The sequence below is a fragment of the Penicillium manginii genome (genome assembly GCF_028828005.1).
Source record: "Penicillium manginii strain IBT 31320 chromosome Unknown utg000005l:1.0-5665137.0:1.0-5668048.0, whole genome shotgun sequence".
In the NCBI taxonomy this organism is placed as follows: Eukaryota; Fungi; Ascomycota; class Eurotiomycetes; order Eurotiales; family Aspergillaceae; genus Penicillium; species Penicillium manginii.
Genome location: NW_026643106.1, coordinates 4,675,223 through 4,688,534, shown reverse-complemented (window position 1 = coordinate 4,688,534; position 13,312 = coordinate 4,675,223). Strand labels below are relative to the sequence as shown.

Here is a 13,312-nt window from a genome sequence, read left to right as displayed (position 1 = left end):
CATAGTGTCATGTAGTTATGTACCAGACACCGCAGGTATCTACCTAGGTAATTCTCAAAAGCTCAAGCACTTGCCGTGGAAACGGCCACGGCAAGTCAATACCCCGCTGGCCAGGCTCTCAAATCCACTCCCTCTCCCGGATCTGTGTCGGATGCGGAGCTGACAGACTCCGAACTGTTAATACTTACAGTATTACTCGCGCAAGGGCCTCCTTAATTTGGATTCCTACGAAACATAGAACAATGCATTGTCGGCTGTGGCGTCGCGTATCGACTTTAATGTCCCGCATGGTGGGGCGAGTGGAAACCTTCTCGCCATGGATTCCCTGTTTGAGAATCATCAATCTATACCCCAGTCCCAAGCAACTTCGGATGCAGAAAAGTGGCCCTGAACGGGCTCGGTATGCCTGTCACCCGAGCTCCAGCCGGCAACGCAGAATACCATTACTTCGCAATTTCTACCAAATCTAGCAAATGCCCTGATGTAAAAGTAGCAACCACCCCCGCCAATTGATTTTTTGCCCAAGTTTTCAACTTCCGGGGTTTTCTTGTCTTCTACTCATTGTCTGTGCAACTTGAATTCGTCAAAATGACCCGGACCGGTCCCCATGTTGATGTCGACGCCGTCGTGATTGGTGGCGGCTTCGGTGGATGCAATTCACTCTACAAGCTCCGACGCCTCGGCCTGTCAGTGAAGCTGATCGAAGCCGGTAGTGGATTTGGCGGGGTGTGGCATTGGAATCGTTACCCCGGCGCCCGCGTCGATACGGAGATGCCATCTTACCAGTTCAACATTCCTGCTGTGTACAAGGGTTGGAACTGGTCTGAGCGCTTCCCAGGCGACGAAGAACTACGAGCATACTTCCAACATGTCGACAACGTCCTCGACTTGAGCAGGGATACCTTTTTCAACACAATCGTCAACAATGTTCGATATGACACCGCCACAGCTCGGTGGAACGTTCAGACTGAATCTGGACTATCGGCAACTTGCAAGTACCTCATCGCTGCCACCGGATCCTCGCATAAAAAGCACTATCCGGCCTTCAACGGGCTAGACAATTTTCGTGGAAAGTTTGTTCATGCGGCCGATTACCCCGAATCTTTGGATCTTAAGGGAAAGCGTGTCGGCGTGGTTGGAAATGGTGCCTCTGGTCTTCAAATCGTGCAGAATGTCGCCAAGGAAGATTGTGATCTCAAAGTCTTTATTCGCACGCCATGCTTCGCCATTCCAATGAAACAGCGTCAGATTTCTCCCGAAGAAGCAGAGATGATGAAGGGCTACTATGACGGGATCTTTGAGCGCAACTACAAATCCACGGCTGGCTTTCCACACAACACCATCTTCAAATCTGCTCACCAAGCCACACCCGAAGAGAGAAAGGAATTGTTCGATGAACTGTGGGAACGAGGTGGTTACAGTTTCCTGGTATCGAACTACTACGATTTCCTTCTGGACGAAGGTGCCAATTCGATCTTCTACAATTACTGGATCCAGAAAGTCCGCGCTCGCATGACGAATCCTGAGAAAATGGATCTCGTAGCGCCCTTGAAGCAACAGATGCTGATTGGAACCAAGAGACCCAGTCTGGAGCAGGATTACTATGAAATGATCGACCGATCCAACGTGACCCTCCACAACCTGAAGAAGTTTCCTATCCTAGAGTTCGACGCTACAGGAATGGTGACAAGCGACGGCAAAACAACGCAGCACCACGATCTAGATGTGGTCATCTTTGCCACGGGCTACGATGCTGTCACTGGAAGCTTGCTAGACCTGGCAATTTCGGATAAGAATCAAGTTCCATTGAGCGAGAAGTGGAAGAATGGCGTCCTCACACACCTTGGCATGATGGTTCCAGATACGCCCAATCTATTCATTGTTTATGGTCCTCAAGCGCCTACTTCGCTAGCTAATGGCCCGCCTTTCATTGAAATGGAGGTTGATTGGATCTATCAAGTGATTGAAAAGATGCAAAAGGAAGGACTCAGCTCCATTGAATCTACTCAGGCCGCTGCGGAAGCTTGGCGCGACGAGGTCCATGCTGTTAGCCAGTATACTCTCTATCCTAAGGCTGATTCGTGGTATATGGGCTCTAATATTCCTGGCAAGAGACGTGAGCCACTTGTCTATCTTGGTGGTATGCAACGTTGGTGGAAGAGTTGCAAGGCTGGATTGGAGAGCTGGCAGGGATTCAGTACGTCTTCTTAATGGGGAGATTTCGATCTATTCGGCGCATAGGTCATCATGTATAGAAAGTCACCAAGATTTCTTGGAACATCATGACCTATGAGGTAATTCATACAAAAACCCTAAGCAAGCGTGTTCTATCTAAGGGGTCTTCCGCGAGTCTGAGTATTGATGAACCCAAGAAACAACAGGACGAAGGTTACCCCTTTGCTAGCGAAGAAATCCACTTTCATAACCTATCATACGCAATAATGTCAATGAAATTTGGGTTAAAACTTTGCACTCTAGCGCAAGGCAAAAAATATTTATTCCTGCTCCTAAAGAAATTTTATAGAAACTATCCCAATTTCATCCGAGAATCTCACAGAATTGCAATCGCGTTTGGGGGACTTCCAACAGCACCGGGCACATTCAGCGGAGCGGACGTAAGGAGGAACGAATATCTCATCTTCTCCTTGCACACCTCCGCCAGCGCCTTCAAATCCCACAATTCACCCAACGGCATACCAAACAGCCCCAGGCACCACTGATGCAGCACGAGGTTGGTGAGAGGTAGAACATCCCCATTCTCCATCGGCGGCATAGCCTCAACAGCGAGGTTGTCACTGGCAATAGCGGCAAAATGGTGATTCCAGAGCCAGCGTGTCATCTCGACAGTTCCCTCGACTCCGCAAACGCTGACACTTCCCATGGCCGCTGCTTGTTCTGCGCCCGTCATCTTTCCTAGCGCTTCTGTGACACCGAATCGGATGATTAAGATGTCTCCTTGCTTGAAAGATACGCCCTGGTCGACGGCTACTGCTTCGATGTCCGATGGACTGATTCGGAAGCCTGTGAAGGGAGAGTATGAGATGCCGTGTTTGTCGGCGTAGGATTTGAAGTCGATTAGGACGCCTCTTCCAGCAATACAGCCGCGTTTGTGCCAACCTGGATTGAGTTAGAGACAGTCATGCGGGATATGGGGTTGACGTACTGTCAAGAGTGGGTAGCTTCTGAGTCGCGTTGGCGGGATCTTCCATCTCGGCGATGGTTGGAGTAACCCCATTGTATGCCTTTCCAGAGGGCAGATGCATGAAGTGACCTATGTAAAAGTTAGAGATGATTAAGAGTTCCAGTACGTATTTTACTGACAGAGACTGTCCCACTGGCTGCTTGCCTGGGTGTTGAACTCGACCTATTCTTATCAGTATAGTACGTCAATATTGTCACTCGAGCAAACTATACCTCATCATCGAATCCATAATGCAAATCAGCCGATGGATCTTCCAGTTTCATCACCTTGTGCGTAAGACTTTTTCTGAAGAAACCAGGGATCTTGATGCTCCCAATTGGCCAACTAGAGTTAGATCAGTTAAAACCTTCTACACCCGCGGGCAAGACAGTGAAAATGAGACAAAACTGACTTCAGCGAAACCGAAATACCATCCTGAACCTCCTGCGCCGCAGCCTTAACCACATCAGGAGTCAAGATATTCAGAGTGCCAAAGATATCCTTCTCACCATCGCGATCAAAAACCCCCCCACGCACAGCCCTGAGGCATTCCCTCGACGGGGGGTAATTCATCGAAACTCGGCAGATCCAACCCCATATTGTGGCGCTCTTTAGCTTCGTAGATGTTTTTGTTGCTGTTGTTAGTGCAAGCCTACGTCGGCGGAACCATAGAATCACTTCCGTATTGTATTGATTCTAGCAGCTTGTTGGTCGGGAGAGTATGATACCGAATATCCGGCCAAGAAGGTGTAGTTCGTATCAGGTAGTGAGGTGCGAAGCTAGTCAAGCCGCTAAAGCGAATTAGGGAGGGTGGATCAATCCACGACGCTCGCCATCTCCTGCCCGAAGGGTTTGGGTCCACTTTTGTGGGGACTGCATCTATTCAAACGACCAAACTTGCCTCTCGGATGCGGGTCAGGGTCATTCCGTGAAGAGTGGGCATTTGAGAATCGGCATTTCATGGGGTAAAGATTGGATTTGTTCTTTTGATTGGAAGATGTGAGCGAAAACGAGTTGATGGTTGACGATTTCACGACTCTTGAGCCGAGACGAGAGTCGGCGATTGTCGGTTTGCCTAAATGTTTGCTTGACAGGCTGTTTCTTTGCTTGCTATAACGGACTCCTTTATTTGTTTCCAGGGCAGTGGAATTTTTCACAACACTATTCTCTTCCTTTCTCAACATTTTATTCGAAAACAAATCCTCTCATCAATGCCTCTCCAATACGACCCCGAATTCATCAAAGAGGCTGGCCCTGCCCTCCACATCCTCGGCGGTGCCAGTAAATTCCCAGTTCACGACGTTGACAGTCGAAGAGCATACTTCGCAAGTTTCACCAGAGAACTTCCTCCCCTTCCGGAAAATGTCGAAAAGATCACCCGTCAAGCTTCAGCTCCGGACGGCCGCCAAGTTCCCATCCATCACATCCGCGTGAAAGGGAAACAAGTCAATCCAAACGGCGAGCCTGCCATCGTCCACTTCCACGGCGGAGGATACTTCCTCCTCAGCGCGGAAACATGTCTCCCTCCAATCGTTCAGGCAGTGTCGCAAACTGGAGTCCAAATCCTCAGCATCGACTACCGACTAGCCCCCGAAAACCCGTACCCCGTCCCATTCAACGACTGCTGGGCGGCATTGCAGTGGGTATACGCAAACGCAAACGAACTCAATATCGACACTGCTCGGATCGCGGTTATGGGCGAGAGTGCCGGGGTGGACTGGCAGCTGCTATGACTCTCAAGGCAAGGGATACAAATCTCTCGCCTCCTCTCGCGAAGCAGATCCTGGTTTACCCCATGCTGGACGACCGAACCACCACCAACCACGCGGGTGAACTAGCGATGTGGAATGAAGCGGATAATATCACAGGGTGGACGGCGTATCTAGGAGCCGATCGGGGCACGGACAAGATTAAGGCATATGCTGCTCCGGCACGAGTTGAAAGTGTAGATGGTCTTCCGCCACTTTATTTAGATAGTGCGCAGTTAGACATGTTTGTGCATGAAGATCTGGAGTATGCGCGCCAATTCGTGACCGCTAATATCCCGGTCGATCTTCATGTTTATCCTGGATTGCCTCATGGATTTGAGGCGTTTTCTTCGGGAACTAGTGCGACGAAGAGGGCTTATGAGAATCGATTTAGGGCCATGACTAGTTTTTAAGAACATGAGAAATGAGAACATGCTTTTAAAGTAGTTGATTGGTTCGGACTTTCTCAGTTAAGTCTTGGCCTTTTACTTATTCCTTAAGTACTAAGACGTTAGTGGCTGATGTTAGCTGATTGTGGTGGGGGTCGAATGCCGAGGTTTGAAGTCAACATCCCCCTCGCTGTCAGTTGCTGTCACGGAAGCAAAACTCCCGGGCCCACGTGGGAACGCAGTTAATTGATGTATAAAGATAAAATGACATCCTTCCACTATTCGCGATGCTAATTGATAGCTTTACTACATCCTTACATCTCTCCGTTTGAAACCCGTCATCATGGCCGCTACCAGTCGACCTACCCCAGACATCGTCCGCAGTAAAGTGGAAGGCAAAGTCGCCATTGTCACCGGCGCAGCCCGTGGTATCGGTTTCGCAACCGCTTCGCTCCTCGCCCAACATGGCGCTCGGGTGGTTCTGGTCGACCTAAGCGAAGAAGCCCTGAAAAGATCGTGTGCCGAAATCGGGCAACAATCGTCATACCAGGTGTGCGATGTGAGCAATTGGGAACAACAGGTGACTCTCTTCGAAACTGTGACGAAAAAGATCGGCCCCATCAACTTGCTTGTCTGCAACGCAGCCATCAACCCGGAGATCACCCTGCTCCAAGTATCCGACCGGGAGCAGCATGCAAAAATGAACTCGCAAGTACGCTACAATTACCTCGCCGACGAACATGACGAGGCCTCCGAGTCTTTGATCCGCCCTCCAACCCAACTCTTCGATATCAACATCAACTCGGTACTTTTCGGCCTGAAACTAGGAATCCACCACATGAAACAGCACGGTGGAGGCCAAATTGTCGTAACAGCATCGGCAGGGTCCTACGTTCCTATCCCATCGCAGCCCCTCTACGCAGCTAGCAAGCACGCCGTGCTGGGACTTTGCCGGAGTACGGCTCATATGAGCGAGGTTGCGGAGTCGGGAGTTTCGATTTCGTGGATCGCGCCGTGGTTAACGCTGACTTCGATGGTTGAGGGTCTTCAGGCTACTACGAACCCGGACACGTTGAAGAGTTCACCAGAGGATGTGGCGTGGGGGATTCTTGCGGCTGCGACGGCGGAGAAGGCTAATGGTAAGGGGTATTGGGTTCAGGGGGAGACTATTAGTGAGGTTGAGGGGGCTTATGGGGAGGTGGCTGGGCGATTGATGCATCCTGAGAATCGGTTTTAGGGCTGCGCAGTGGTAATTTGGGATATCGGGACTACGGATCTCCTCGCCTTATGATATTACTACCTGGGTAACTGTTGGCCTCGGGTTTGAAATACTCCGTGTACAATTCTAGTGGGTTCAGGCTAGTAAATTTGAAATCGTCAGTTGAACTTGAAGATTACTACTGTGTATGTTCAATTGAATGTACTACCAGTACTAGTTAATGGACATTTACTACTCCGTAGCGGTAAACGGTATTAGTACTCTGGAGAGTGCCCGTATTCCCACAAGTTGACTCAAATATTGGCAGTGACGTCAATCAAGGGGTGTGCTTATACTAGTACTGGATACTAGATCCGTATTAATGGGCATGGGGAGCCATAGTATGTACTATTCGCATGGCCCCCAAAGGCGAACCGGTTCTCGTGACGACCCTGAAAAGCTATGATGGTGGGGGGGCTGGGCAGCTTTTGGTCTCCATTTTTCAAGCTTTGGGGTATTTGGTGCACGGTTGTATAGTTCTCACGGGAGGTAATCTGGGAGATAGTTCATCGGGAATTATAGTTCGTGGATAATCATATCTATTCCGATATGCTTAATTTTACCGAAGGACTAGGGGAGCAAAAACCGGCAAAATCAAAACAAAAGCAATGGTGAGATCCGCAAATCTTCACGACGCATCGTCAGTGGCGCACGCGGATGCAGATGGCCCCTGCATGGGCGGCAGTGGAACCCACTGGGCCGGTTCTCTTTGGCCGGTCGGCTTTCGTAGTGTCAATCGTTTCTTGTTTGGCTAATTTTCACAGAATCATTGAGCAAGGCATGATTACGCAGATTCTGCAGATTCTGCGGCTTACTATTGACGGGGAACACGGCAAAGACCAGGTGGTACAGAGTGGGAGTGTTCTATACTCGGTAGTATAGCCTAGAGTATTGCCGACCGGACTGGGGGCTTGTTTGCTTCCAGAAGTACGATCTGGACCAGCCGTTGGAAGTCATCCCAACAATCAACAATCAACAATATACAATATCCAATTTTACCAACATATCAACAATACCAGCAGTATATAGTCTACAGTATACTCTGTATACTGTATCTAAATATAGCTACGATGTTAATTGACGAATGCGGGGGAGGCGTCAGCTGACCCCTCCCCGTTTTTTTTTCGAGGGCGTTCCGCTTAGCCTGCTTTGCTTTGCTTTTGCTTTGCTTTTGCTGCCTTGCTTTGCCTGCTTGCGACGACTCTCGACCTTTTTCTTTCCTACTTTCCCTCCCCTCTAATCCGCTATCATATTCTACACACTCACATCTCACCTCTTCTGCATGCCCGTGACTCGCTCTTAACCCGTTGACCCTCAACGGGTCTCCCCTCCCACGCTAAGGCCGTTTGGGTGAGGCTGAGACATGACCTTATCTCGTCTCTAATCTCTAATCGCCATTCGCAGGATCCAATCCTACCGTTTCCTTTCCTCTCGCGGGTTTCCCGTTTTCGGTTCCCTCTGCATTCCTCGAGATACTTCGTCGGAATTCCATGGTCGCCCCCGACTCTACGTCGACCGAGAGGTCTGGTCTTGCCATCGCTTGCGATGAACTTCAACATGCTGCCGTCCCCAGCCATGGCGATGACCACGATCACCCCGGGGCCATATAGACGCCCCAACCATACTTAGTCCCGCTTCCGTGCCCTCCCTCCAGATTCGCACCGATTTTCCCAATACCGTCCGTCGCCCGTCCACTTCGCGCGATTCCGATCATTTCGCCTGTCTGAGCGTCTCCTCCGGCAGTATCCCGCAGCGAACCCCAAGTTTGCGCGCCTTGATTGCCCCCATCAGTAGCGCCGGATCTCTTTCCCCGGCCTCGATTATCTCCTCGCCCCAACTGAATGCGATGGCCGACATCACTCCGCTACCCTCCCCGATTGGTGGCGCTTCTCCCTGGCGCGGCGGTGCTCTGCCCTCGCTATCGCGTACCTCTTCCACCGCGTCGCGAAGTGGCTCGAGTTTGCGATTGAGCGATTCGTCGCAGATGCTAGGCCCACCCTCACGATCTCATGGAAAATCATACACTGGTCTGAATGACCTCGGGGAGGAATCTCCAGTTGCCAGTCGAGTCCGCCGTGACTCGCCAACCAAACATGTCCGTAACCGCAGTCTGAGTGACTATGCGCCACCGGGTCGCATGGCCATCCCTCGGCCCGTTGCAGTTTCTGGTGCTGGTCCTAGTATTGCTCCCTCTTCCAGTACTGATTCCAAATCGACGGGTCTTCACCGCGAACAATACCTGGCTGTCCATCGCGGCATTGCCCTGCCAACAGTTCGTCCCCCCTAGCCCCCCTCGCAGCAGTGGAAGTGGCTATGGGGACAGTGACTCAGAGCCCGTCATTCGACACCCTGCCCCCTTGTCTAAACTGGAGGAAATTTATTCCGTCCGATCAGTGCGCACCCAGCAGTCTCGGATGTACAGGAAAATACGCGTCCTAGGCCAGGGTACATTCAGTCAAGTTTGCCTTGCGGCACGCGTGGAAGAGGTTGTGCAAACTCCTCTCTCGCCTGTCACGGACACACCTGGCGATGTTATCGTCCATCCCACCGTGGGTCAGAAGCTGGTGGCAGTCAAGATCATTGAGCATGGCCCTGCTGGAGGTGCTGACGAGGAGCGATTGGAGGTCTCTCTCAAGCGAGAGGTTGACATCCTCAAAGCTGTCAACCATCCATCTCTGGTGCAATTGAAGGCATTCGGAAGTGATGAGAAGCGCGCTCTTCTCGTTTTGGACTATTGCCCTGGTGGGGATCTGTTCGAATTTGCGACCACCGGACCCCGGTCCACCTCACCAGGTCTCATTCGACGCATTTTTGCCGAATTGGTAAATGCCGTGCGCTACCTGCATTCGCATTATATCGTCCACCGCGATATCAAGTTAGAAAGTATGTTTCGCTAGTACCATAGCGCGATCCACTCGCACTGACCAACTCCTCTAGACGTATTACTCACCATGCCTCTCCACGCTATGGAGGATGTGACTGACTGGCGCACATACGACCGCGCCGTGGTTACTCTCAGTGACCTCGGATTGTCTCGACGTATACCGGAGCCACCGGAAAGCCCTCTCCTCCAAACCCGATGCGGCAGTGAAGATTACGCTGCTCCCGAGATCCTCATGGGTCAGCCTTATGACGGCCGAGCAACCGATGCCTGGGCTCTCGGTGTGCTGCTATACGCCATTATGGAAAACAGACTACCCTTTGACGTCCTACCCGGCACTCGTGGCGACCCGGCTAAACTTCGAGCCCGTACCCCGCACCGTATCGCCCGCTGCGAATGGAGTTGGTACCGCTACGCCGATGAAGATGAGGAGTGGGATGCTGAGAAGGGCCGCGACCTCGAGGGTGGTCGGGACTGCGTCGAGGGCCTTCTGAAGCGCAACACTAAGCGCAAGCATCTCGATGATATCGCTGCTATGCCCTGGGTGCGCGACGCAATTGACGTACCCAACGGGATCAAGCGAGGTGACAAGGAAGTGCCGTAGAGCAGGCCTCGCCGCATTCTTTGATGTTTTGACATGTTTTCACACTTCTCTCGTTTCTCCTTTCTCATTCGCCTTCTTCTCTTTCAACATTTTTTCTCACCATACAGCTGTTCGAACTATACATATTTCCCCACCATTTTACCACTCATGTTCTCGATTCATCCATACACGACCTTATTTACTCACGCGATATGTTGGCCCGCTGAGGTTGTTTGGATTCGGGATTTCTCTCTTTCTTTCTGGCTAGACCATTTGTTATACCCATTTTACAATCTGCCTGTGATAGCAGGCTGAACAAACACTACAAAAACAATGTTTTTTGAACCAGTTCAATTCTCGTTCTTCTCCTACTTCAATTCAATAACTAGTGTGGCATGGAAGCATGATTAGCCCCACTGGCAGAGGCAACGATCAAGAGGAAGGAGGCTTCAGGTTCCAAACTCCGAGTTAGGATATTCCCTTTTGGGGGCGAAGTAGAGCTCCAGAGTCACGGCACTAGTCCACGCTCATCAATATTTACTAGAGCTGCAGTGACCTTGAAAATCAAAGACCTCCAGCGCTGAGTATAAAATTCATAAATATTTATGTTTTACTGCTACTATTCGCTATATTTACCTAAGTACCAGATTCAACTTATAGTGGGTAACGGACATCTTGCCGAGGATCAATCGGTCAATTGGGCGATACATTAAACATTAAGCCTAGATGCAAGACGTGACTAGTGCAGTCTTCAATGCATAGCATAAATATTCACCGAAGCTTGTCTATGTACTCCGTTCTCCAAACTCCATAGTTAAGGCCGTACCACTGTATACTCCGTACTCCGCCGATGACAATTGACGCAGTCCGATTGGCTGGAATATGAAGTGGGGAAGTCACCGGGGAGGAACAGCACAACTCCGCCCGGCCCGTCCTGGCGATTTTCCTCTGACTCGACCCCAGAACCAGAACCGGTTCCCCCACCACCCATCTCTCATCTCCTCTCTTATATTCTTGTGTGTATCGTGATTGAAGCTCTCCCCCAAGCCTCTCTATCACAATGCTCTCTCAATACAGGGCCCGTGTGCCCGCGGCCCTCCGCCTGGCCCGGTCCACCTCCGCGTGAGTCTCCCCAGCTGGACTGCTCGAGCTTCAATTGACCCAATTCGAGCTTGCTTCTTCTCAATCATGCTGTCGTTGCTCTGTACTGACAATTGCCAATTGATCTTCCAGTCGTGCCCTCTCTACTACCCTCCCCCGCTATGAGAAGGATACCGCCCTTAACAAGGTGTCTCGCAACATCACCCAGCCCATCTCCCAGGGTGCCTCCCAGGCCATGCTTTACGCCGTCGGTCTCACTGAGGAGGATATGAACAAGCCCCAGGTCGGTATCTCATCTGTTTGGTTCAACGGTAACCCCTGCAACATGCACTTGCTCGACCTCAACAACAAGGTGCGCCAGGGTGTGCAGGACCAGAACATGGTTGGCTTCCAGTTCAACACCGTCGGTGTCAGTGATGCCATCAGTATGGGTACCACTGGTATGCGCTACTCCCTCCAGAGTCGTGATCTGATTGCCGACTCCGTTGAGACCGTCATGGGTGGCCAATGGTACGATGCCAACATCTCCATTCCCGGTTGCGACAAGAACATGCCCGGTGTCCTGATGGCCATGGGCCGCTTCAACCGCCCCAGTCTCATGGTCTACGGTGGTACCATCAAGCCCGGTTGCGCCGTCACCCAGGATAATGCCGATATCGACATTGTCTCCGCTTTCCAGGCTTACGGCCAATTCATCGCCAAGGAGATCACCGAGCCCCAGCGCTTCGACGTCATTCGTCACGCCTGCCCTGGTGAGGGTGCCTGTGGTGGTATGTACACTGCCAACACCATGGCCACCGCCATCGAGACCATGGGTATGACCCTGCCCGGTTCTTCCTCCAACCCCGCCAACTCCCAGGCCAAGTACCTCGAGTGTCTGGCTGCTGGTGGTGCCATCAAGAAGTTGCTCGCCGAGGACATCCGCCCCCGCGATATCCTGACCCGCCAGGCCTTCGAGAACGCCATGGTCGTTGTCAACATCACCGGTGGATCTACCAACGCTGTTCTGCACTTGATCGCCATCGCCGACTCCGTCGGCGTGAAGCTCACCATTGACGACTTCCAGGCTGTCTCCGACCGCATTCCCTTCCTGGCTGATCTGAAGCCCTCCGGCAAGTACGTCATGGCCGACATGTTCGCCATTGGTGGTACCCCCGCTCTGCTGAAGCTGCTGCTCAAGGAGGGACTGATCGATGGATCCGGTATGACTGTCACTGGCGAGACCCTCGCCAAGAACTTGGAGAAGGCCCCCGACTTCCCCGAAGACCAGAAGATCATCCGTCCTTTCTCCAACCCCATTAAGTCCACTGGTCACATTCAGATCCTGCGCGGCTCCCTGGCTCCTGGTGGCAGTGTTGGTAAGATCACCGGTAAGGAGGGTACCGTCTTCACCGGTAAGGCCCGCGTGTTCGACACCGAGGACCTCTTCATCGAAGCGCTGGAACGCAACGAGATCAAGAAGGACGAGAAGACCGTTGTTGTCATCCGCTACTGCGGCCCCAAGGGTGGCCCCGGTATGCCTGGTACGTTATGAATCATTCTTCCCAATACCTTCCCCAATAGAAACTAACATACCCGCTTCATCTAGAAATGCTGAAGCCCTCCGCCGCCCTGATGGGCTACGGTCTCGGCTCCTCCTGCGCCCTGATCACCGACGGCCGTTTCTCTGGCGGTTCCCACGGTTTCCTGATCGGCCACATCGTCCCCGAGGCCGCCGTCGGCGGACCCATCGGTCTCGTCAACGACGGCGACGTCATCACCATTGACGCCGACAACCGCCTTCTGGACATCGATGTCTCCGAGTCCGACCTCGCTGTGCGTCGCGAGGACTGGGAGGCTCGCAAGGCTGCTGGCCTGCTGCCCGAGACCGGTCTCACCATGCGTGGTACCCTGGGCAAGTATGCCCGCAACGTCAAGGACGCTAGCCAGGGCTGTGTCACTGATGCTGTAGAGTAAATATTTGTTCCGTTGTCTTGGTTTCTTTTTCCGTTGAGTCGGATACGGATATCCCTTCCCGAGTATAAAAGCGATGTATTTTGGGGCTTGTGCTATATAATACGATTTCAATCAATCTGTTCTATTTCATTTTCCAACTTTTACTAGTAGATTTACTAGGACTTGGACATGAAGCTACCTATACGCGAATACGTGAGAGGCTGTGGCCTCGACGC

At 51.8% G+C, this 13,312-nt stretch overlaps 7 protein-coding genes across 7 annotated transcripts; 5 read left to right on the top strand and 2 right to left on the bottom strand.

Annotated features, from left to right (window-relative positions):
- Positions 1-95: 95 nt before the first annotated feature.
- On the bottom strand, positions 96-289 carry N7533_008082 (uncharacterized protein; the record flags this gene model as incomplete). Its single annotated transcript, XM_057104732.1, is given in 2 exon segments — positions 96-174; positions 189-289. The coding sequence occupies 2 exon segments, from the start codon at positions 287-289 to the stop codon at positions 96-98; spliced, it is 180 nt and encodes a 59-aa protein (XP_056959689.1).
- Positions 290-588: 299 nt separating this feature from the next.
- Positions 589-2,211, top strand: N7533_008081 (flavin-containing monooxygenase; the record flags this gene model as incomplete). The annotated part of the gene is made up of 1 exon (XM_057104731.1): positions 589-2,211. The coding sequence occupies one exon, from the start codon at positions 589-591 to the stop codon at positions 2,209-2,211; it is 1,623 nt and encodes a 540-aa protein (XP_056959688.1).
- Positions 2,212-2,551: 340 nt separating this feature from the next.
- Positions 2,552-3,754, bottom strand: N7533_008080 (cyclase; the record flags this gene model as incomplete). Its single annotated transcript, XM_057104730.1, has 5 exons — positions 2,552-3,117; positions 3,164-3,271; positions 3,322-3,364; positions 3,415-3,526; positions 3,594-3,754. 5 exons carry the CDS (start codon positions 3,752-3,754, stop codon positions 2,552-2,554), a joined length of 990 nt encoding a protein of 329 aa, XP_056959687.1.
- Positions 3,755-4,392: 638 nt separating this feature from the next.
- On the top strand, positions 4,393-5,342 carry N7533_008079 (alpha/beta hydrolase; the record flags this gene model as incomplete). Its single annotated transcript, XM_057104729.1, has 2 exons — positions 4,393-4,893; positions 4,923-5,342. 2 exons carry the CDS (start codon positions 4,393-4,395, stop codon positions 5,340-5,342), a joined length of 921 nt encoding a protein of 306 aa, XP_056959686.1.
- Positions 5,343-5,661: 319 nt separating this feature from the next.
- On the top strand, positions 5,662-6,555 carry N7533_008078 (uncharacterized protein; the record flags this gene model as incomplete). The annotated part of the gene is made up of 1 exon (XM_057104728.1): positions 5,662-6,555. One exon carries the CDS (start codon positions 5,662-5,664, stop codon positions 6,553-6,555), a length of 894 nt encoding a protein of 297 aa, XP_056959685.1.
- A 1,511-nt stretch (positions 6,556-8,066) lies between these two features.
- N7533_008077 (putative protein kinase) lies at positions 8,067-10,061 on the top strand (the record flags this gene model as incomplete). Its single annotated transcript, XM_057104727.1, has 4 exons — positions 8,067-8,098; positions 8,206-8,821; positions 8,850-9,459; positions 9,514-10,061. The coding sequence occupies 4 exons, from the start codon at positions 8,067-8,069 to the stop codon at positions 10,059-10,061; spliced, it is 1,806 nt and encodes a 601-aa protein (XP_056959684.1).
- A 1,039-nt stretch (positions 10,062-11,100) lies between these two features.
- ilv3 (dihydroxy-acid dehydratase ILV3) lies at positions 11,101-13,097 on the top strand (the record flags this gene model as incomplete). The annotated part of the gene is made up of 3 exons (XM_057104726.1): positions 11,101-11,162; positions 11,274-12,664; positions 12,730-13,097. The coding sequence occupies 3 exons, from the start codon at positions 11,101-11,103 to the stop codon at positions 13,095-13,097; spliced, it is 1,821 nt and encodes a 606-aa protein (XP_056959683.1).
- Between the last annotated feature and the right edge of the window lie 215 nt (positions 13,098-13,312).